The sequence below is a fragment of the Ochlerotatus camptorhynchus genome, unplaced genomic scaffold (assembly GCF_037179485.1).
Source record: "Ochlerotatus camptorhynchus isolate MF236.1 unplaced genomic scaffold, CSIRO-AGI_Acam_v1.1 ptg000216l, whole genome shotgun sequence".
NCBI classification, from domain to species: Eukaryota; Metazoa; Arthropoda; class Insecta; order Diptera; family Culicidae; genus Ochlerotatus; species Ochlerotatus camptorhynchus.
The window spans coordinates 1,567,114-1,589,714 of NW_027040706.1; the positions used below are offsets into that span (position 1 = coordinate 1,567,114).

The window sequence follows — 22,601 nt, forward strand, 5'->3', positions numbered from 1 at the left end:
TCAATTACAGTAAAACATCCCGCATAAACGCGAACCATCACATGACCTTACCGATAATGGTTATACATTGTTTATAATCCCTGCTAAACTTCAACTGAAATGGTTATTGAACTTTACATGAACGTTTGTGTGATAAAGTTTTAACCTTATGTGTTATGGTTTTTTGGAAGCGGACCTTACAAATCATGGGTTGTTAAGAACCATTACCATTCCAAATTCTTGTTTTCTCCATACATTTTTGGAAAGAGAACTATATTAGAACGTTTTTACTTATGGTTTGAGAACATTAATGGTTATGGTTATGGTAGTCAGTAAGGTCCAATAATGGTTTTGTATTATCACTCAACTTTACGTGAAATATATCGTGAATTGGTAATCAGTAATTTACAGGCAACCAATTCGCGATATATTCCACATAAAGTTGATCGATGTTACAAAACCATTCATGGACCTTACTGGTTACCATAACCATTACCATTAATGTTCTCAAACCATAAGTTAAAAGGTTTTAGTATAGTTTTCTTTCCGAAAATGTATGGAGAAAACAAGAATTTTGAATGGTAATGGTTCTTAACAACCCATTATTTGTAAGGTCCACTTCCAAAAAACTATAATACTTAAGGTTAAAACTTTATCATTAAACGTTCATGTAAAGTTCCATAACCATTTCAGTTGAAGTTTAGCAGGGATTATACACAATTTATAACCATTATCGGTAAGGTCAATTTATGGTTCGCGCTTATGCGGGATACTTTGGCGAAACATGTATGTAAACAAACTTTGATAGAGTCATGGGGGCTCGAGCACTCCTGGCTCAGAGCTTTTGGCGGGAATCAACTGAGAAAGAGCAAATCAATTTTAAACTTAAGAAAATTTTCAAGCAGGCTTGCAAAATAAAATTGGTCGACTCCGCAGAACCCAGAAGTCGATGACAAAAAAGGACGTACTAATATGAACCAACAGGTCTGTGCCATAAAAAGGGAGGAAAAAGAAAAAAATGTTCATATAGAGTTGTTTTCACGCTTAAAATGAGTGATCAAGAATTAGAGTGTAGAAAAGATGTAAACAAAAAACGCCATCACGTCAAGACCAAGATTGAAACTACTAGCAACTTGAGTGAAGAACTGTTAATAGGTTGTTGGTTATTGTGAATTCCAAAATAGTTCCATGTTATTTAATACTAAAATTATGTTAAAAGTATTGAAAGAAAAGCAAATAATTTCCACTGTTTCACTAATCAGGTAATTTTTATCTTTTCGCGATAGTTATATGTCTGCACGTAATCGCCGAATCCATTGATTCATCCTATTGGTGTTGATGGCACCGTTGAAAAGTCTTTTCTAGCAAAAATTGACAGTATTTTAGGAAAATTTTCTGTGGAATGAAGAGATATAGTATATAGGCCGTCTTGTTTCACGCACAGTCTACACGCTAACTTCTGCTTACTCACCAGGTGAGTCGATCGTACTCACTTCCGTCCGATGTATCGAGTTGTCAAAAATTGAGTAAACGAGAAATGTCAAACTGAGTAAAAGCCAGCAAAATCCATGGTGTATAAACGCTTATTCTGGTCAACTCAAAATTGAGTCGAATGTACTCATCTCAGCGGCAGGTAGGGCTACTCAAAATTGAGTAGTCTTATGTTGACTCACTTTTGAGTAAACGACGTTCTCACGTAGACTGAGTCAAATCCACCCGCCGGTATTTTCAGTTGCGGGGAGGGTTTTTGTTTTGATTTTTATTCAAGGAAATGGAAATTGCCTGCTCCGGATTCATTCTGCCGGAGCAGAAAATGGTTCAACACCGTTTCCCTAAACAATTCGTACTTACCTGAAGGCATTTCAGCCGGTTTTAAGTAACATTTTCTATGAGGTTACCTCCGAAATGACTGGCATTTTTTCCAAGTCCAGGATTTTGCTGACTGAGTGGCTTTTACTCAGTTTGACATTTCTCGTTTACTCAATTTTTGACAACTCGATACATCGGACGAAAGTGAGTACGATAGACTCACCTGGTGAGTAAGCAGAAGTTAGCGTGTAACGTTTGCGTACACGGTTTTTCGCGAAAACCCATTAATGGGTACAAAAATACCCATTTCCGCTAAAAGTGCCCTTCACTGATAAATTGAACTATTTCCATTTTGCTTGAAATTTAATCAATTTGACATTAAACTCAGTTTAATCATATCGAATGATTAAAAATTAATCCTCTCTTTCTAAAAAATAAGCATCTGATATTAATCCAAAGATGAATACTAAGATGAAACTGTCGGAAGAAAAACTTTCTATTTTAGTGTCCTCTTTCACGGTCTCTTTCATCCAATGAATACCCCCCGTATTCAAAGTAATTTTGTGATTTTGCTGCCCCCTCGGTAGAGATGAAATTTTGCGCTCATTTTTATCAAAACAATCACACCAAAATCAGAGATGTCCCATCTTTTAATTACTCGATTAACTACTAATCGATTATTTATCTTTGCGTGTTCCTCATTTAATTGGTAAACTATGGTTTACTCTAAAGAGTCTAAATTTATAAAGAGGCGACATGTCAAAATTGGAACAATCGGTTGTCCGTTAAAGGTATCTTTTACCAATTTTACGGTAAACGCAATTTAAGAAAATGGGTAAAAACACACATTTATTGACAGACCTCCCATTTACCCATTAATGAGTAAACTAAAGAGCCTGAATTTAAAAAGAGACGTCATCTTATCCATTTGACAGGTCTTCTGCTCGATTGGAATGACTTTTCTAATGACTTTAACGGACAACCGATTGTTCCAATTTTGACATGTCGCCTCTTTATAAATTTAGACTCTTTAGAGTAAACCATAGTTTACCAATTAAATGAGGAACACTCAAAGATAAATTAAATCAAAAAAGCTTAAAAAGCACAAACGAAGTGACAGACGACTAACTGGCGAAGAAATCCATTTAAATAATGTGGTTCACTGTAATAGAATTTTCTTGGAAGCTTATGCCATCATCCACCAGATGGGTTAGTTTTTTTGTTTTGATTTGAACAAAGTTGATTTTGTGTACAAAGATTCTTTGACAGTGTGCAAAGAGTGCGTATCATTTTGTCATTTTTTTATGCATTTCAGTTTTGAGTAGAGTGAAAGAGATAGAACCAAAACATTCTAGTACATTTGGTGAAAATGCTAGTTCAATCTAGTAGTAGTGTTGCCATGTGGTACAATCCAGTAGTAGTGGTGTTGCCATGTGGTACACTGAAAAATTGCAATAGCAGGTGCGTCACCAAAATTTTCGAGCCGCTCCGTCTGTCACTTCGTTTGTGTTAAAAAGTATGCAGTTTCCCGCTTCACTTTATTGAGTCCGAGCCATGATTACTTCGGCAGTAGTTATGCATGATTAAAATCGAAATAATCCTTCCAGTATTAAATTTTATTCTTTTTCAATACTGATATATAATAAAAAAAAAGAATAAAATTCAATCAAAAATTTTTAAAATAGAATCAAAAATGATTAAAAAATATTAAAAAAAAGATAATCTACAATCTAATCAACCATGATTAAACCACAAACGAAGTGACAGACGACTAACTGGCGAAGAAATCAATTAAAATAATGTGGTTCGCTGTAATAGAATTTTCTTAGAAGCTTGTGCCATCAGCCACCAGATGGGCTAGTATTTTTGTTTTGATTTGAACATAGTTGATTTTGTGTGCAATATGATCTTAGACAGTGTGCAAAGAGTGTATCATTTTGTCATTTTTTTATGCATTTCAGTTTAGAGTAGAGTGAAAGAAATAGAACCAAAACATTCTAGTACATATTTAGTGTTGCCATGTGGTACAATCCATTAGTAGTGTTGCCATGTGGTACAATCCAGTAGTAGTGGTGTTGCCATGTGGTACACTGAAAAATTGCAATAGCAGGTGCGTCACCAAAGTTTTCGAGCCAAAATCGTTAGTTTCGTATTGATTGTTGGTACAACGGTAGTACAACCAACAATCAATACGAAACTAACGATTTGAAATTGGCTCACTACTTGACTAGCCTATTGGTCCCAAGCAAACGATTAATGTACCCCATTCTAGTCGAAATTCTACTACTACACAATGTTTGTTTTGATTCGCTATGAAAGTATGACAGATAAAATTAGGGGTTAGTGGATTTTCCTATGTTTCGAGGGGTGAATCGATTAGCTTGGGACCGAAGAGAGTACCAGAGCTGAGCCAAAAAGTTGAGCTCGTTTCTTCGGGACCTTCTAGTCTTAGAGTTACCTAGTCAAGTAGTGAGCCAATTTAAAATCGTTAGTTTCGTATTGATTGTTGGTTATACTCCGTTAGCTGTCACTGCGCTTGGCACTAGAAGAAAAGTTTGTTTTTTGAAGTGACAAGAACTGTATAAATACTTAAAATAAAGAGTTGATTTATTAACAAGTAGTGTTTAAAGTTATTGAAAAAATAACACTGCATCGGGGGCGACCCCGGCGTAGTGGTTAACATCCATACCTCTCACGCCAAAGTCACGAGTTTAAATCTCACCCCCGGACAAGTCACGAATAACCCAAGAGTGTTAAAGTAACTATAATAAAAAAAAAAAAAAAAAACTGCTTTGATTACTGATTTTGCTTTCAAAATGTTTAACTGAATACGGTCCATGCTTCTCACGCTTAAAGACTTGGCTCAAATCTCACCCAGGGCAAGTAACGAATGACCTAAAATATATTAAGCAAAACAAATAAACAATAATCGTTAGTTCAAAAACAGATGAACTTAAATTTAATTTTAAATAAGACGTCAAGGAGCAGAACTTCAAGTAAAGTTGCTTTCATTTAAAAAATCTTGACAGCATAATGAAAACACTATAATATTTAATTAGACTTATGTCGCGACAGTTGAAACCAAAATGAGTTTTCATTATGATATGAACTGCAAACTTTAATATCGATTTGCTTTTGTTAACCGACTTTGCTCGGGAAATTATCCCACAAGTCTCACTTCCCTCAGTGTAGCTTATTATGTATTCTGTTAACATTAAACTTTTTCCTTATGTTTTTTTTTTCAGACGAAGATGCACTAGTGCACCAGTTCGACCTTATATTCTGGGTATAGAAACGAGTTGCGACGATAGTGGCGCTGCAATAGTGAGCAGCAATGGCCATGTTCTAGGCGAGTGCATATACTCACAACAGAATAGCCACCTAAAGTAAGCATATGGTTATATATCCCAGGTTATATATAGGCTTTCCAGTTACTTAAAACATGATCCAGTTAGAATCTGGACGCAATGAATCAGCTCTATCTCGATATTGGTTTGATGTAAGACGACTGTTAAGTAGAACAATTGTAGATTTTTATTGCACTGTCGACCTGTGCGGCCATTTTGTTCCACCGTCTCGCATTTTGTACCCCAGATTGCAATGAATTTAATTAAAGTGATAACTTATTTCTGTAACTGTGTAGGTCTGCGCTATTAGACGGTTTATTTAGTTTACATTCATCAGAAATTGACGTTCAGTCTTTTTTACGTTTCGAGCTAGGCATTTCTGATATGATTCTGGCCTTATTCGGAACATTGCAAGGTCGAGTAGGGGACTGCCGCTTGTATTTTATATGTCTGCTTCTATCTACATGCTTTTTAATTTATTTTTTTAAATCGAACAATTATGTCATTGTATTACTTTGGATATTCATTTTTTATTTTACTTAGATTCGGTGGCATTATACCACCTGTTGCCCAAGATTTCCATCGGATGCATATAGATAATGTTGTACAACAAACATTTCAAGATGCTAATATGGACTGCTCACAAATAGATGCTATTGCAGTTACAAACAGACCAGGTATATTGAATTCAGTTTTTACAACAATGACGTAATTATAAGGGAAACTTATTTTTTATAGGGTTACCTCTGAGCTTACTAGTAGGATTGCGTTATGCTAAATATTTGGCTAGAAAGTACCAGAAACCAATGATACCAATCCATCATATGGAAGCACATGCTCTAATGGCCAGAATGACGAACAAAGTCACATTTCCGTTTATATGTATTCTGATAAGTGGAGGTCATTCTCTGTTAACTTTGGTGAAAAGCACACGTCAGTTTTATTTACTCGGTGAAACCTTGGATGATGCTCCAGGTGAAGCGTTTGACAAAATTGCTCGAAGATTGAAACTAAGAAATTTACCTGATTACGCTTGGCTTTCCGGAGGACGGGCAATTGAACAAGCTGCCAAGTTCAGTAATGATACTAAAAAGTACGACTTCCCACTACCATTGTCGCATTATCGAGATTGTCAATTTAGTTTTGCTGGATTGAAAAATACGGCCACCAGACATATATTGCAGCAGGAAAAAAAATTAGGTAAGTTAAAAGGCAGTTTGGTAAATAAGATTAAGTATATTCGTTAATTTGACAATTGGGTCCAAAACACAATAAGACGTACTAGAAAATATCATACAACAAACTAAATATAATTGCAAACGGGATAAAAAATTCGAAATAGACGTATTAGGAGTTCAAAGATATTAAATTCTTGGCAATAACGTTTTTTTCAATCGGCAACCGTTATGTTACTATACGTGAACGTTATATTAGGAAGATGGAGAATTTAATCAGGCGAAAAGATGACTTCAAATTCAGCCGAATCCTCAAGCGCAGCTGGTAAGTTGCATTGTCGATTCAAGCCTTCTCGGAATCGAATGCATCTTTGGACAAGAAAATTGGAAGTTGTTCAAGCTTTCCTGTAGTCGATGCTCTGTAAAGCCGAAGCGGAGGCAAGAGCGAAGATACTTTTACTTCTACTTCTTGAACCAGGTAACTACGTCCACGTCAGGGAAACAAAGACAGCTTTGGAAGTATTGTCAATGCTTGCGAAGGTCTTGAAAACTCGGGCCCAACCTATTTGTGTAGATTGTAAGTGTTTGAGTGAAAAATAGCAGCCAACCGAAAAATGCTGGCTTAGCAGCCCATTGGTGGCGACAGTGCTGATCGATTGTGGAGCGTACCGGTGTATGTGATTCGAAGTAGGAATATTAAAGACTTTCTGTCTTAACCCTTTATAAGGTAGTAGCAACTATATTGCCATCAACAATAAATATTTTTCTGTTCACTCGTAATATCTTTTCATCCTCTGTTTTAACTGGTGGAAATAACATTTGACGATACTCCTTATTTTTTTTTGAGCCACAAGAAATGTGCAATGAGAATTTTACAGCAATATTATTGTCAACAAACAGCCATTTTTATGTAAACAAAATTGTCTCATTTTGTTCTTAAAAATATAGCAGTTTGATAAAAGGTTTTCAAAAAAGAAGATATTTACTAAAATTGCTCAAGCTGCCGACAAACCCAGTCGATCAAGCCCGAATTTGTACAGATAATCCTTGAATATTCAATCAGTAGTAACAAATTCGGGAATTTCGATACACACTCAGAAAAAAAGACCCTCTTTGAACATTTTTGTTATTTTATTAAAAAAGATTTTTTTTATCATTACACCCCGTGAACTTTATATTTTATTGTAGATCGAGTTTTTTTTTTTTTTTATCTAGTTCGTTTATTTGGAAGGCTCAATCGCGTTAGCTTTACGGAGCCGATAATTCATTGTTCACTGTGTGTAACAAAATTCACTTAATTCTATGTCTAGTAGGAGTTGGGCCGATTACTCTCGGCTTACTCGAGCTTAGAAGGGTACATTTTCGAAGGATAGGATCAGGGGAGGAGCTTGGGGACAACGCTCTGTTGTCTCATCAGAGCGTTGTCGCCAGTATGAACGGTAGTGCTGTTCTGGCTTCGTCCGGAGTTCGACCGGCTATGGTGACCAGTGGGCGACGATGAGACTCATCGAGACGGGGGGACAAGACAAACAAAAACTAATAAAGAGAGACAAAAGACAAAAGGAATTAAATTCTTATACTAGACATTTGAAGAAAAACATAAACGGACTGCATATAGCAGAGATCGCGGGTTGCCAACACGTCTCTGATAGGAACATAGGGTTGTCTTCCTTGGGCCTCGAGGGTATTCAAAAGTCGCTCTCTGGCGGCGTCATTATCCGTACATTGCCAAACTGCGTGTTCGATGTCATCGTAACCGTTTCCACACCGACAGATGTTGTTGTCCACGAGGTTTATTCTATTGAGATGAGCATCTAGCGAGTAGTGGTTGGACATAAGTCTACTCATCACGCGAATGAAGTCACGACTTAAGCCCAAGCCTTTAAACCACGCTCTCGAAGAAACATTAGGAATAATTGAATGTAACCACCGTCCAAGATTTCCAGTGTCCCAATCGGTTTGCCAACTCGAAAAGGTACTCTGACGCACTAAATGGTAAAATTCATCGTGTGAAATTTGCCTGTCATACAATTCGCCTTCCTGCGCGCCCACCTTTGCGAGAGAGTCCGCCTTCTCATTGCCTGGGATTGAGCAATGTGAGGGGACCCATACAAAGGTAATCATATATGATCTTTCGACCAGCACACACATCTGCTCCCTTACCTTTGATAGGAAATAAGATGAGTGCCTACCTTGTTTCATCGACCGAATAGCCTCAATCGAACTGAGACTATCCGTGAAGATGAAGTAATGGTCTGCGGGCATGTTGGAAATCATCCCCAATGCGAAGTTGATTGCTGCCAGCTCAGCAACAAAAACGGAACAAGGTTCCTGAAGTTTGCGGAAGGCGCTAGAGTTTTCATTGAAGACACCGAAGCCAGTGGATCCATTGAGACGGGACCCGTCTGTAAAATATCTTTTCATGCAATTGACTTGTTGGTACTTTTCAGTAAAAATACGCGGAATAATAATAGGTCGAAGTTGATCGGGAATCCCATGAGTTGCTTGTTTCATGGTCAGATCATATTCAATTGAGGAACTGCGATTGGTGAAGTGAACACGGTCTGGAGTATAACAAGGAAGACACATATCTGATGATATGTAGTGGTGGTAGATTCTCATAAATCGAGATTGTGTGTTCAGCCCAAGAATTTCTTCAAAATTAGCAATTATATGTGTGTTCGTCACTCCGCATTTGATTAGTATTCTGAGAGAGAGCTCCCAGAAACGGTTCTGGAGGGGTGTTACTCCTGCCAGAACCTCGAGACTCATGTTATGCGTTGAGTGCATACAGCCTAGAGCAATACGCAGACAACGATATTGAATTCGTTCCAATTTTATTAGGTGACTTTTTCTTGCCGAGAGAAAGCAGAAAGAGCCGTACTCTAGAACAGAGAGAATTGTTGTTTTATAAAGCGTTATGAGGTCTCCCGGTTGAGCACCCCACCATGTGCCGCAAATTGAACGGAGAAAGTTGATCCTCTGCTGACATTTTTGCTTCAAATACGTAATATGGGCATTCCAAGTGCACTTTGAATCAAACCAGACCCCAAGGTACTTGAAAGACAATGATTGGGTAATGTTTCTGCCCAAAAGATTAAGCTGAATTTGGGCTGGGTACCGCTTTCGAGTAAACACTACCAGTTCAGTTTTCTGCGGCGAGAATTCGATCCCTAGATTCCTAGCCCAAGAAGACAAGTTATCTAAGGAATTTTGCAATGGTCCTTGCAAGTCCACGGCATGTGGACCTCTTACGGAAACCACACCGTCATCTGCAAGTTGTCTTAGCGTGCATTGTTCTGCCAAACAGTTGTCGATATCTTTGACATAAAAGTTATAAAGAAGAGGGCTGAGACATGAGCCTTGGGGCAGGCCCATGTAACTAATTCTGGAAGTTGTCAGTTTTCCAAGAGAAAAGTTCATTTGCTTTTCTGACAATAAATTGTACAAGAAATTATTTAAAATTCCAGAAAGTCCACATCTGTGCAGATTGTCTGACAGAATTTCAATGGAAACTGAATCAAAAGCCCCCTTAATGTCCAAGAATACTGAAGCCAATTGCTCCTTGTGCGCAAAGGCCAGTTGAATATCTGTGGAAAGCAGCGCTAGACAATCGTTTGTTCCTTTGCTCTTGCGGAACCCAAACTGTGTATTTGATAGCAAGTTATTTGATTCGACCCAGTGATCGAGTCTCCGAAGGATCATTTTCTCCAACAATTTCCTAATGCACGAAAGCATAGCAATCGGACGGTATGAGTTATGGTCAGACGCTGATTTGCCAGGTTTTTTAATGGCTATTACTTTGACCTGTCTCCATTCAGGCGGTACAATGTTGTTTTCTAGCAAGGAATTGAATAAATCTAGCAAGCGTCTTTTAGCGATATCTGGGAGATTTTTCAGAAGATTGAATTTAATCATATCGCTTCCCGGTGAGGAGTTGTTCGATGAAAGAAGAGCCATAGAGAAATCCAGCATTGAGAATGGTCTGTCCAGAGAGCCGCCGCTAGGAGACGCTTCTCGAAGAATATTTTTTGCTGGAACTGAGTCCGGACAGACCTTTTTAGCGAAATCGAATATCCATCGGCTGGAGTATTCTTCACTCTCATTGAAAGATGAGCGGTTACGCATGTTGCGAGCCACCCTCCACAAGGTGTTCATTGAGGTTTCTCGTGAGAGTCCCTCGACGAAATTGCGCCAATAACCGCGTTTTTTTGCTTTGATTAATTGTTTCAGCTTTGTCTCAAGCTTTGAATATTCCTCGAAGTAAGTGGAGGTTTTGTGTCTACGAAAAGCTTTGAAAGCATCAGATTTTTCTACATACAATTTTGTGCATTCTTCGTCCCAACCAGGTGTGGCTGGTCTCCTTTTAAAGGGTGCACTTGGAACTTTTCTTTTTTGTGCTTCCAGTGAGCTTTTGTAAATCAAATCGGCTAGGAATCGATATTCTTCCAATGGTGGAAGCGCATCTATTGATTCGACACCGATTGTCACCGCCGTTGCATATTTCTGCCAGTCGATGTTCCTTGTAAGATCAAATGGAACCCGAGATGGTTCTGCAGAGTGAGGGCCACACTTTATTGAAATGATGATTGGCAAATGATCGCTACCATGGGGATCATTGATAACCTTCCACTGACAATCCAATGATAGCGATCTTGAACACAAAGATAGGTCGAGTCGGCTTTCTCGAGCCGGAGGTTTTGCTATACGTGTCGCTTCACCAGTGTTCAAAATAGTCAAATTGAAATCGTCACATAAATCGTAAAAAATAGCCGCTCTATTGTCGTCATATAGATCGCCCCACCCAGTACCATGGGAGTTCATATCACCCAGAATTAATACTGGGGATGGAAGAATCGAAACTAGATTCCAGAGTTGACTACGGCTAATGGAGGTTCTTGGTGGAACATAAACTGAAGCTATGCAAAGGTCTTTGTTCTTCACATTTATTTGGCAAGCGACGATTTCGACGCCTGATAGAGCAGGAAGGGAAATTTTGTAGAAAGGGTAGCACTTTTTGATCCCTAAAAGTACTCCTCCATAAGAATCGTCTCTATCCAGGCGAATAATGTTAAAATCGTGGAAGTTGAGTTCTTTATCGGAAGAAAGCCATGTTTCACAGAGAGCAAATATATCACAATCAGAATTGTGAAGTAAAAATTTGAACGAGTCTAGTTTAGGCACTAGACTACGGCAGTTCCACTGTAGCACAGTGATCATATCTTCAACCTCGTTCGACGAATTATCCATCGAAAGATATGATTGATGCAAGGAGGGGCCATGAAACAGTCAATTGCTTAAGATATGATTCTAACGTTGGAAGCAAGGCAGAAAAAAAGCTTCTTAGAGGGTCTTGTATGTTGAACATGTTTCGTTCGGACTTGGATTTCTTTTGAGAAGTTTGAGGAGCAGCTTTTTTATTTTTTTTATCTTTGTTGGGCAATGGCGGAAAATTCTTGCTGCATCCAGGGATTGGATCAGCAGGAGCCTTCGGTTTTGTTTTTTCATCCCCATTACCCTGGGAATTTGGCAATCTTCTGGAGGTGACTTTAGTTTTCTTACGGCGCACTTTCGGGGAGGGGCATTTTCTTTTTGAGGATCCGTCCATTTTTGAAGGTGCGTGTACCACCGTAGAATCACCTTCATCCGATGAGTCAGAGTCCGATTCTTCAGCTGACAAAATCGAAAATTGGTTTGCATCTTGGACGGCTGATGCAGCCTTCAACATTTGAGCATATGTCTGCTTGGAGCGTCCAGAGATTGAACGCTGCACTTTATCGGAGTGCTGTTTGTACATCGGGCACTCCTGCAAGGGGTGAGGATTCTCGCCACAATAAGCGCATTTTACTGATTCTTTGTGGCAAGAATCCTCTTTGTGGTTTTCACCACATTTGCCACAACGAGTTTTGTTGCCGCAATGGCTGGCCGAGTGTCCCAGCCTTTTGCAGTTGGTACAATTATATACCCTCTGTACAAACAGCCGCACCGGAAAAAAAGCACCATCAATTTTAACAAAGTTTGGGAGAACTGAACCTGCGAAAGTCACCCGGAACGAGTCTGAATGTTGATAAACTTTTTTACCGTCTAGCAAAGATGCTGAATGCAGTTGCCTTACATCCAGTATCTTCACTAGCGCGGTAGCGAATGTCGAGTTTTTAAAAGTTCCCGAGGCATGTTTCAAGTCCTCGACAGTCAGACTCGCGTCGGAGACCACGCCTTCTATCTCCACATCTCGAGAAGGGATGTAGATGTTATACTCAACACTAAAAAGCTCGTGTTCAGCAATTTTATTTGCCACATCATAAGTCGGTGCTTCTACACGCAGTTTGTTGAATCTTTCTTTGTGTACCAAGATTCCCGGATACTTACGCAGCAAATCTCTCGTTATGTCGAGAGTTTTCAAAGGTTTATTTTTGGGCCGAAAAAAGACAACCCATGGTCCTTTCGAAGACGGTTCATAGTATCTGGTTCGCGTAACGTAGGCATCGGAAGATGCCATAAGTGTTGCGCAAAAGCGGTGCGCAACCACTTAAGAAGGAAAAAAAAAATTTAAACCTTCACTAATTAATTAATTTTAATTACTAGTAATTAAATTTTTTGCCCGACGTACGAACAAATCAAAAAGAAAAAAAAATCGAAACAAAAAAAAAACTTATATCTACTTGCAAAAAGTTGTCTCACTATGACCCATACTCCCCTACCAGGGGTGAGAGACAGAGTCACGCGCCACGAGGCAAAATTTAACTACAATAGGGAGGCAATGGACTTGCAAAATGTATTGTCTAATACTTATGCCGGTTGTAAACAACCTATCAGCCGTTGCAGCTAGATGGTCCGTTTGCTGCTGCTGGTGGTGATGATTGGTGTTGGTGGGTCGGCACGATGATGGCTTGACGACCGGATGGATTACCGGGGTGAACTAAAGCTGGATGGCAACTCCAAGGGGCTCGGCCCATGGAATTCCACTTCCTCTGTTGCACACTGGTCACTTGGGGCACCCAATGGGGGGGGGGGGTGAAAAAACCGCTCGGGCGGAAAAAAACACCGAAAAAAACTAGATGCCGCGCGACTGAGACCGGGACGTTGTTAACCGACTGAGTGTTCAACTAGGAATGTAGATCGAGTTGATGCATGCTTGGTTCGTTCGATTGTTAAATTGCTGAATCGGTCGCCAACCCATAGTCTTTATGTCATTCTGGAAGAAGCTTCGTGCGCACAGTGGTCTAAAACAAAAAAAGGATCGTTTGAGATATGAGGGAAAAACTTTATTTTGTGGTGTCTTCTTCAAAGGTCTTTGAGTTGATTGAAACTGAAAGATTTAACTTTTGACGCTATTCGTTTTTGATTACCCCTACAAGTTAGATGGAAATGTTTTTTTTTTAAATGACAATATAATGCATTGGTGTCTTGAGCGAAGTTGTAGAACATATTATTACTAGAAAGTTTGCTAACTTTCTATGTGCTCGTTTAAGTTACTTAAATCGTATTTTTGTGTGGTTGTTATACAATTTTTGTGTGTCATATTATATGATATGCAAAAAGCAGCAATACACAATTTTGTAGAATATAGTATTTCTCTATTCTTACTTATTTCTAAAATATATCGCTTTTTTAACTAAATTTTTTTTCACGCGCATTGAATTGAAACAGTGTAAAGTTTAGTGGCTTAGGGCTCCGGCTGAAAACACTTCCAAGTCTTGATTTCAGTGCAAAATGAAAATAATTTCAAATTTATTTCTATTACCGTGCCAGCACCATATTTGACGCGTTACTATTGATGAGCCATTCGTCTATTTTTGATCGCATTTAGATTTTAACAAGACATTTAAAAAAAAACTTTGTTACACTATCATCCCTAGAACACAGGAACTAATGCCGCAGATACACTTGTATGACCTACTATAAGCATAAACATTATTTCTACAATAATTATGAGCAACTACTATACACAAACTATACAAGTGTTACCATGGATGCACTCATAATTTATTATACAGATAATGCTCATGCTCATAGTTTGTCATCCACGTGTATCCGCGGCATAATATTTGCAGAAATAACATTTCAAAAATAATAATTGAAAATAGTCGAATATTATTGCGTGCGTCGATTTAGGAATAGCTTCGAATATGGTGCCTCCACGGTAACACTGGTAACACCATAGAGGTAACTCTAAGACAGGAAGGCCCCGAAGAAACGTGCTCAACTTTTTGACTCAGCTCTGGTACTATCTTCGGTCCCAAGCTAATCGATGCACCCCTCGAAACATAGGAAAATCCACGAGCCCCTCATTTTATCAGTCCACCTTTCATAGCGAATCAAAACAAACATAGTGTAGTACTAGAATTTCGACTGGAATGGGGTACGTTAATCGATTTGCTTGGGACCAATAGGCTAGTCAAGTAGTGAGCCAATTTAAAGCCGTTACTTTCCACCGGTTGGTAACACTTTATATTCCATTCGAATTCCCCTCACTAATTATGACAACGGAATGTCAAACTACATGTGACTTCTATTTTTGCCATATAACTACTTTTTTAATGGGCTACAGCCCAGTTAACGAACGCCCAGTTAAAAAGCAGCTCAGCTAAAGAACGCCCAGTTAGCAATCAAGTACTGTATACACTTCGGCCTATCGGATGAAGATAAAAATTGATTCGATCGGAGCGCTTCTTTTGTTTTTGAGAATAATCGGTGCAAACATTCATATCACGCGTTCTTATTGACTTCGTTTGGTATGAACAGCTTTGAGTGGGTTGGTTTATTTCCTTTAAATTCCGTTATAATTGCTTATCTTTTGATAGATACGCGTATTTCGTCTACTACTTGCAGACTTCATCAGTGCCAAGTACTCAACACCACCGTTTGGTAGTTTTTGAACTAAAGTATCGTGCCAAACACATAATTTACTTGTTAACGCCGAAATCTGCTACTCCAGCCAACGCTAGGACATTAGGTACGATGATCCGGTAACGAGGAGGTGGAACTATAGTCGCTATATTCGGAATAGTTCACTATAGGCGGAACGACTGGAAGACGGGTATGAATACGACGAGAGGTATACGACACGATTACCAAGAACATCTAATTCTTGACTTTGACGAATCTAGGCATTTCTCTCGACATAACTATTGTAGATATCTGAAAATATTTAAAAATACTTCAGAAATACGTAAAACATACCTAGCGATAGTTCAGTTGTTTATTTTTCCAACGTCAGGGATTTTGTGTGGATTTTTATGAACATACGATATTAACATTAATTCAATTAACAGTATTCACTGCACGCCACCGTATCCAGTGTGACCCAGTCCCAGAAGGAGGCATGGCCTTTGGAACCTATCGACCATTGATCGTTTAAGTTTATAGTTCAAATGACATGTCTGGAAATTACTTTCGTGTTATAATTATACTTTTGAGCCGTTAGGATCTTGATCGTGTGATAATGGCAGAGGGCATTTTAGCTGATGGGAGTTGAATCGGAAGGTAAAAGAGTTTTAAAATCATTCGATTCGCATCATACTTGTGGTATCTTGAGATACGAGTCTCGTAGGTTCGTTCTGTAACTACATTTTCAAGAGTTTCGTCCCATACGATTTCATAAAGGTCACCTATTTAATCAGGGTTTCGTCTCTTTCGTGTCTATTTAGTCTGGCGGTCAAGTATACTCTGGAGGTGGATCAGATAGTTGTCATAACCACGTTTCAACAAAGATATTTCGCCATTGAAATTTTTAAACTTGAAATATTTATGTTTGCAACAATAGAAAGTTTGCATTTTACATTTTCAAGTAGAAAACATTTCGTAGTAGGTAGTAAAAACAATTGTTTAACAATTTCAGTAATAGTGCAACATAATCAATAATGAAGAACTCAAAATTACTCTTTTCAAAAATGTTGGTTATGGTTAGACTTAATAATCCGAAAACTAATTTTTAATATTCATTTTTAGTTATTCTTTTCATATTTTTATTAATCATAAAACTATAGTTTTCGTATACAAGTTATTATTCCTACAATCATGTCTAAAATTGTAACTTTATGGGCTCATATTAACGGATAGGTCTGCATTTAAAAATAAAAGAAATCTTTGTTTATGAAATATTCCAGCAAACAATTTGAGTGGATTAAAAGCTTTGTTTTATTATATTTTTACCTGAATAAGCTCATATTCAGCTTTTATTGTTTGTTAAGATTTTTCTAGAAGCTGTCCATAAACAAAATAGAAAGTTTTCGAAAGATTTTAGATCCTTCTACCCTGTCAACAACAAAAATATGTTTGTTTTTAAAAGAGATTTCTTGTTGATTCAATCATCATGAGTAGAAATAAAAATATGTTTATTGATTCAAAAATTCGAAGTGATTTGAGATTTTGGCGTAATGCTTTTGAAAACAAACACGTCAATTACTGATTTCTCTTGAATAAACGCTCAATCTCACAAACAAACTATACCAAATGATAGAGGAATCATTCCTCTACCTCATAGTGTTATTAATTTTCTAGATTGAGCTTTTATTCGCGAGAAATCGGTGATTGACGTGTTTGTTTACAAATGCAATTACGCCCAAATCTCACATCACTCCGGAAATAATATGGTAATTTTTTTTATGTTTTGTTTTCTTTTTCACTGATCATCCTTCGGAAGGGAAGTAAAGCCGTTGGTCCCCGGTTAATTAGTTGATGGGTCGATATGTAGGGTCCAGGTGTGGGAGCTGCTTTCCTGGCGTCGGGAGCATTGGTACTCAGTACGGAAAACACGATCGACGGAAAAAAAATCAAGGAAAAAACAGAAAATTGATTATATTTAGCAACTGCAGCTCGAACTTCAGCATACTTACTTACCTCAAGTCTCAAGATTTTCGGAAATTTTGCACTTATTTCCCGAAATTCACAAGTTTAGTTATTGTTTACATTTTTGTCCGGGTGAAAACAAGGGAATGGTTGGTAGTTATTTTTGCATTCATGGTCCGGGGAATGGACACAGCAAATAAATGCTAAATTAAAATTAACTATTGTTGGCTTAATAATAGAATATTGTTATTTTTACAATAGTTGCAGTTGAAAAGTGGCTTATTAAAACAAAACAGAATCCTATTTTGAATTTATATGAATATGTATTATTGAAACAACAAAATGCAATATAATTTCAACCGGAATTGTTTGTTTAAATACAACTAAAGTTTTTTTTGGTTCAATGCAAACAATTTTCTGTCCGTGTAGGAGCGAAATAAGATTGTATTACCAACAATCAATACGAAACTAACGATTTTAAATTGGCTCACTGCTTGACTAGCCTATTGGTCCCAAGCAAATCGATTAACGTACCCCATTCTTGTATAAATTCCAGTACTACACTATGTTTGTTTTGATTCGCTATGAAATTTTGACAGATAAAATGAGGGGTTATCGGTTTTTCCTATATTTCAAGGGGTGAATCGATTAGCTTGGGACCGAAAAAAGTACCAGAGCTGAGCCAAAAAGTTGAGCACGTTATTTCGGGACCTTCTAGTCTTAGAGTTACCTCTATGGTATTACGTAACAAAAGCGCTGTACCACTACCTGATAAATAAATGTGGGTTGTAACTTAAAACTTGAAGTAGCGTTTATAACATGTTATAATTCTCCAGTCTGGCCAGTGTTTAATGGCTTGTTCGCACTGCAGCCTTTCTAGCATGTAATAATTATCATCAAAATAGCCATATTGCATGTTATAACTCTTTAGTCTAAACATAGCATAAGGGCATAAGACTTAAATATAATCAAAAGATTACTTACAGATCTTGCACCAGATGCTGTTATACCTGACTATCCGGATCTTTGCGCTGGTTTCCTGAATGCAGCGGCACGTCATATTTCACAGCGAACACAACGAGCGATACGGTTTTGTGAAAAAGAGCAACTAGTACAGCCGAATGATGCAAGATTCCTCGTAGTCTCGGGAGGAGTTGCCAGTAACGATACTATTTTCAAAACCGTTGCTAACATGGCAAAGACTTTTGGTTTCGAAACAGTTAGACCTAAAAGACAACACTGTACTGATAATGGCATCATGATAGCTTGGAACGGCATTGAGAAAGTGCTTGTGGAACAGGATGTCACCATGGATTATGCATCAGTGGACATTGTGGGTAAAACGAAGTTGGGAATGTCATTAATTGAAAAAGTGAAAAGCGCAAATATACCTAGCAAATTTTAGACCAAATCTTTGTTGTTTCTCCATTCCGAAATGTGTATAAATCTTAATATTGGCCGACCTTAAGGTGATTCCTTGTAGAGTCTACAAATGGCCGCAGCGGTACCATCATAGAGGAAACACCGTGGTAATGCAGACGCGTTCAGAAATGCCCGTGTTGTACACGTCTTTGCCGCGCTTTCTTACGTGTGCATCAACTGATTTGAAAACCGATACTGTTACAAGTGAATCTTTCTTTATGAAATAATTAGTAAAATTCTTCACTGAATACTGATGAACACGTTTATTCTTCCTTCCTTTTCTCGTGACCTGTCGTAATCCTATTCTCCTATTTCTAATCCTGGTCCTTTCTCACAACTCTCACATTTTATCCGTACTCATACAGTCTACAATTGAGACAATCTCACAGAGGCAGCAGATATTACACAGCTCCCGCGGAACTTAGCCAACCGCTCGAGTATACATGCAGTGCCTTTGGATTGTTCCATCGTTTTCTGGCCCACCGCTCTAGAACACATGGGTTCCTTTCGACGGTGTAGGATCCCGAAGCGTCGATAATACGCGATGATTCCTCGCTGAATGACACACTTAGAAACTCTTTTCTCGAACTGTCGGATCATCTGAGCTCGACGCGTCTAGATTTGACTGGCCCACATTTATATGGGGGACTTTTTTATCATTTTGACGTAGAACTACGTCTTTGTCGACTATACTGGGGTACAAATCAAAAAATATGTGTTGTAAAATAGTGTTAGGCTTTGAACGCTTGTAACTTTGTCATTTATAAATAAAATTAAAATCCATATACGCCAATCGATAGGATATTACTTGAAGAATCTGTTGAAATAAATGCTTTTCCAATTTTTATTCAAAAAACTTTTGAAAAATGCGCAAATGATAATTTTATCATTGTTTTTATGAACTAAACGTTTTTCTCAAACCCAGTCATCATAAACGAGTACCACTTGCTTGCACATCATTCTGCTTGAGCCTGAAAAGATATAAAACAGCGCTGCTTTTCTGCCTCTGCTCATTACCGCTTCGGACGACGTGGCACTAGGACAAAATTAAAAAAAAAATGCTTAAAACGAGACATATATTCGATGAATTACCAACAACTAACTGTAAAACATATCTGGTACCTCTATATATGCAATGAGATTAACATCCAAAGTCCACCATTTTTTACATATTCTGCACAAAATAAACTTTCTGCCCACCCCATTCATAAAAAAACGGCGGAAAATCCTGTCAGGTGCGGTTGCACATCGTTCTGCTTAAACCTGAAAAGAAATAAAACAACGCTGCTGCCGTGCCTCTGCTCATTACCGCTTCGGACGGCGTGGCACTTGGTCATGCAGCGGATGAAGGTGGATCACGGCGTGATCATCTGTCACATAATGAGAAATGAGACTTGAATATGCAAAATATCCCTCTATATATTACCGTCTATAACGTCAACTCAAAAAAGACATGGATTTGCCGATCACTTTTTTCCGGGAATAAATTTTAAGTAAACTACAATTGTAAGTAAAAACAAAAGCCAAATTTTTTAAAACAATTGCTTAAGATGAGACATACATCCGATGATATTATGTTGGTAAATTACCAACAACTGACTGTAAAACATATCTGGTACTTCTATATATGCAATTAGATTAACATACAAACACAGACAAACAGACATAACACATTGAATAATTCTCACTGTAAAACATGGTCGCTAAAACATTACCGCCATCTGTTGAGCACACTGTGCTGGGTAGTACGCTGAACAGATGGCGGTAGTGTGTAAACGTCATACGCAAGGGAATTGACTATGCGCGCCGCAGGTGGCGGTACTACCAATTACGATACTTTTATATTGTCCGTTAAATGCTTGTTCGATGAACAACTTGCTAGTGTTATGTCTGTTTGTCTGTGATACAAAGTCCATCCTTTTTTCCATATTCTGCACAAAAGATACGTTCTGCCCTGCCCCATTCATTATAATAAGTAAAATAGTCAAAAATGCATGACAAACATCAATTTTGCGTGGTTCTACGTCATAATGCGTTTGTGTCTAGGACACAACCCTTTAATTTTTACAAACGGGCCAACCCCTGGATTTGTGATATTAGGTGAGAAAACCACTCTCTGAAAATTACAGCTCATTCGGATGTAACACGAGCTGGCGCTTTTGATTTAAAATTTATATGGGGATATTGGTTGAAATGTATGGAGAAATAATATTTCACTGGTTCAGCAAACTCGATTAGGCTCACAATTTCAGCACACGTTACTTAAACTATAAGGAACAACTTTGCTGAAGACAGCATCACGATTCAAGTTAGTATTATGGAGATATTAATCAATTCAGTGCCAACATTTCAAAGGGGCGAGTGGAGAGGTAAGATTTCATTCGCGAGAAATTGGCGGCTAAAGCCATTGTTTACAAAAGCAATTACGCCCCTTTTAAATGTTGGCACTGAATTATGTACCTACATTCTGCTCCTTTTTTTGTCAATTACTTTATGTGTACAGGCTCAATCGAATAAACTTTACGAAATAGCCAAACAGTTATAATTGTAATTGTATTTATATAAAACACTAATCGCACGACACCAACGCGAAATAATAGCAACAACAAAATAAATACGAACTGGAAAACGAAATTTTAGTATACACTGGCCGAATATCACTCCGATAATCACGAAAATTTCAATCGTAACAATGTATACATTTCGATTAACCATTAAATGCATACAATTTAATCTTTTGTAATATTTTGAGCGTACGTGCGTCATGTGACTTTTTTCTAGATCTCTCGAGCCTCTGATATTCCTAAAAGTACGCTTTTCTGAAATAAGCCAGGAAACGCAGTTTTAAAAACTAGGGAACACTTAATTCCTTTCTATGATATTTATTTGAACATTAATCTTTACACACATTTTGTGATCGAAAAATTTTTGGGGTAGTCAAGCAACACAGAGTTTTTATTTTCACACTTATATATCTCGTGGAACATTTGAAAAGCACCTCTCAACTTTTGTAAACAAAACTTGTTAGGTCCTTCCCGCAACTGAGTTTCAAACTAAAAATCAAACTGAACAAAAAATCAATAAATACAGTAACAATACAATAATTAACTTATTCACAGATTTGAGCTGTGAAAATACATTTTGGTTGAAAACCCAAAAAGTTGTTAAGAAGTCGATAATAATGAAGTAATGAAACATGTTGGCTAAAAAAAAGTGATATACGAATTGCTCTTTATAATATATACGTTCTACAATCTGACTCAAATGTCAACATTATCATCCGTCTAGACGAAACTTTGTGGAAATTTACCTGCTCAGGATTTCGAGAAACCAAGGCACAGTGAGGATGTCCATAGTCGGTCGGAATTATTTTCCTAACATATTAGGGTTGAAATGTGTTTGGCCTATCATATAACAAGTATTCAGTGAAAATTTATAGTCTTAAAATAATTCCATTAGACTGGTCCAAAAACTTACAATAGTCAAATAATTTTCTGTTTAAATAACCAAAATCTGTCTTCAAAGTTCTTATTTCATTAAGGCCGACATTACATTCATTTCCCCTATTATATGTATTTAGTATTTCCTTTTTAATTAGGTAAATCTATCCATCTATCTATCTGAATTTCTGTCTGTCTGTCTGACCCTTATAGACTCGGAAACTACTGAACCGATCGGTGTGAATATTTGTATGCAGTGGTTTTTGGGGCAGGGAAAGGTTCTTATGATGGTTCGAGACCCCTCCCCCTCTGTAAAGGGGGGCTCCCATACAAATGACACAGAAATTTCTGCATAACTCGAGAACTAATCAAGCAAATGGAACCAAATTTGGCATGTGCAGGTCATAGGGGGTAGCCCCTTAGATAAGTGGGGGTTACAATATATCATGCTTTTTTATTGGCGCATAAACTCAAGCTAATATTGAATCCCGAGCATGGCCGGGCACACTCAGCTAGTGATATTATAAAAGTTAAAAAGGCAATTATGTGCTGTTATCTTAATAATAAATTGTGTATATGAGTGTATATATGAAACATCTGTGAATTTTTCGAGAATAATGGGATACCAACAGAAATCA

The 22,601-nt window shown here is 37.8% G+C and overlaps 1 protein-coding gene across 1 annotated transcript; it reads left to right on the top strand.

Moving 5' to 3' along the window:
• Window positions 1-1,122: 1,122 nt before the first annotated feature.
• Window positions 1,123-18,506, top strand: Tcs4 (Threonyl-carbamoyl synthesis 4). Its single transcript, XM_065224817.1, has 5 exons — window positions 1,123-1,241; window positions 5,034-5,174; window positions 5,679-5,812; window positions 5,874-6,335; window positions 18,088-18,506. Exons 1-5 carry the CDS (start codon window positions 1,168-1,170, stop codon window positions 18,504-18,506), a joined length of 1,230 nt encoding a protein of 409 aa, XP_065080889.1. The 5' UTR covers window positions 1,123-1,167.
• Window positions 18,507-22,601: the final 4,095 nt, after the last annotated feature.

Coding starts and splice junctions, on each gene's coding strand:
- Tcs4 (XM_065224817.1), top strand. CDS start 1,168: ATGTTATTTAATACTAAAATTATGTTAAAAGTATTGAAAGAAAAGCAA. Junction 5,175..5,678: donor CAACAGAATAGCCACCTAAA/GTAAGCATATGG, acceptor TATTTTACTTAG/ATTCGGTGGCATTATACCAC. Junction 5,813..5,873: donor TGCAGTTACAAACAGACCAG/GTATATTGAATT, acceptor TATTTTTTATAG/GGTTACCTCTGAGCTTACTA.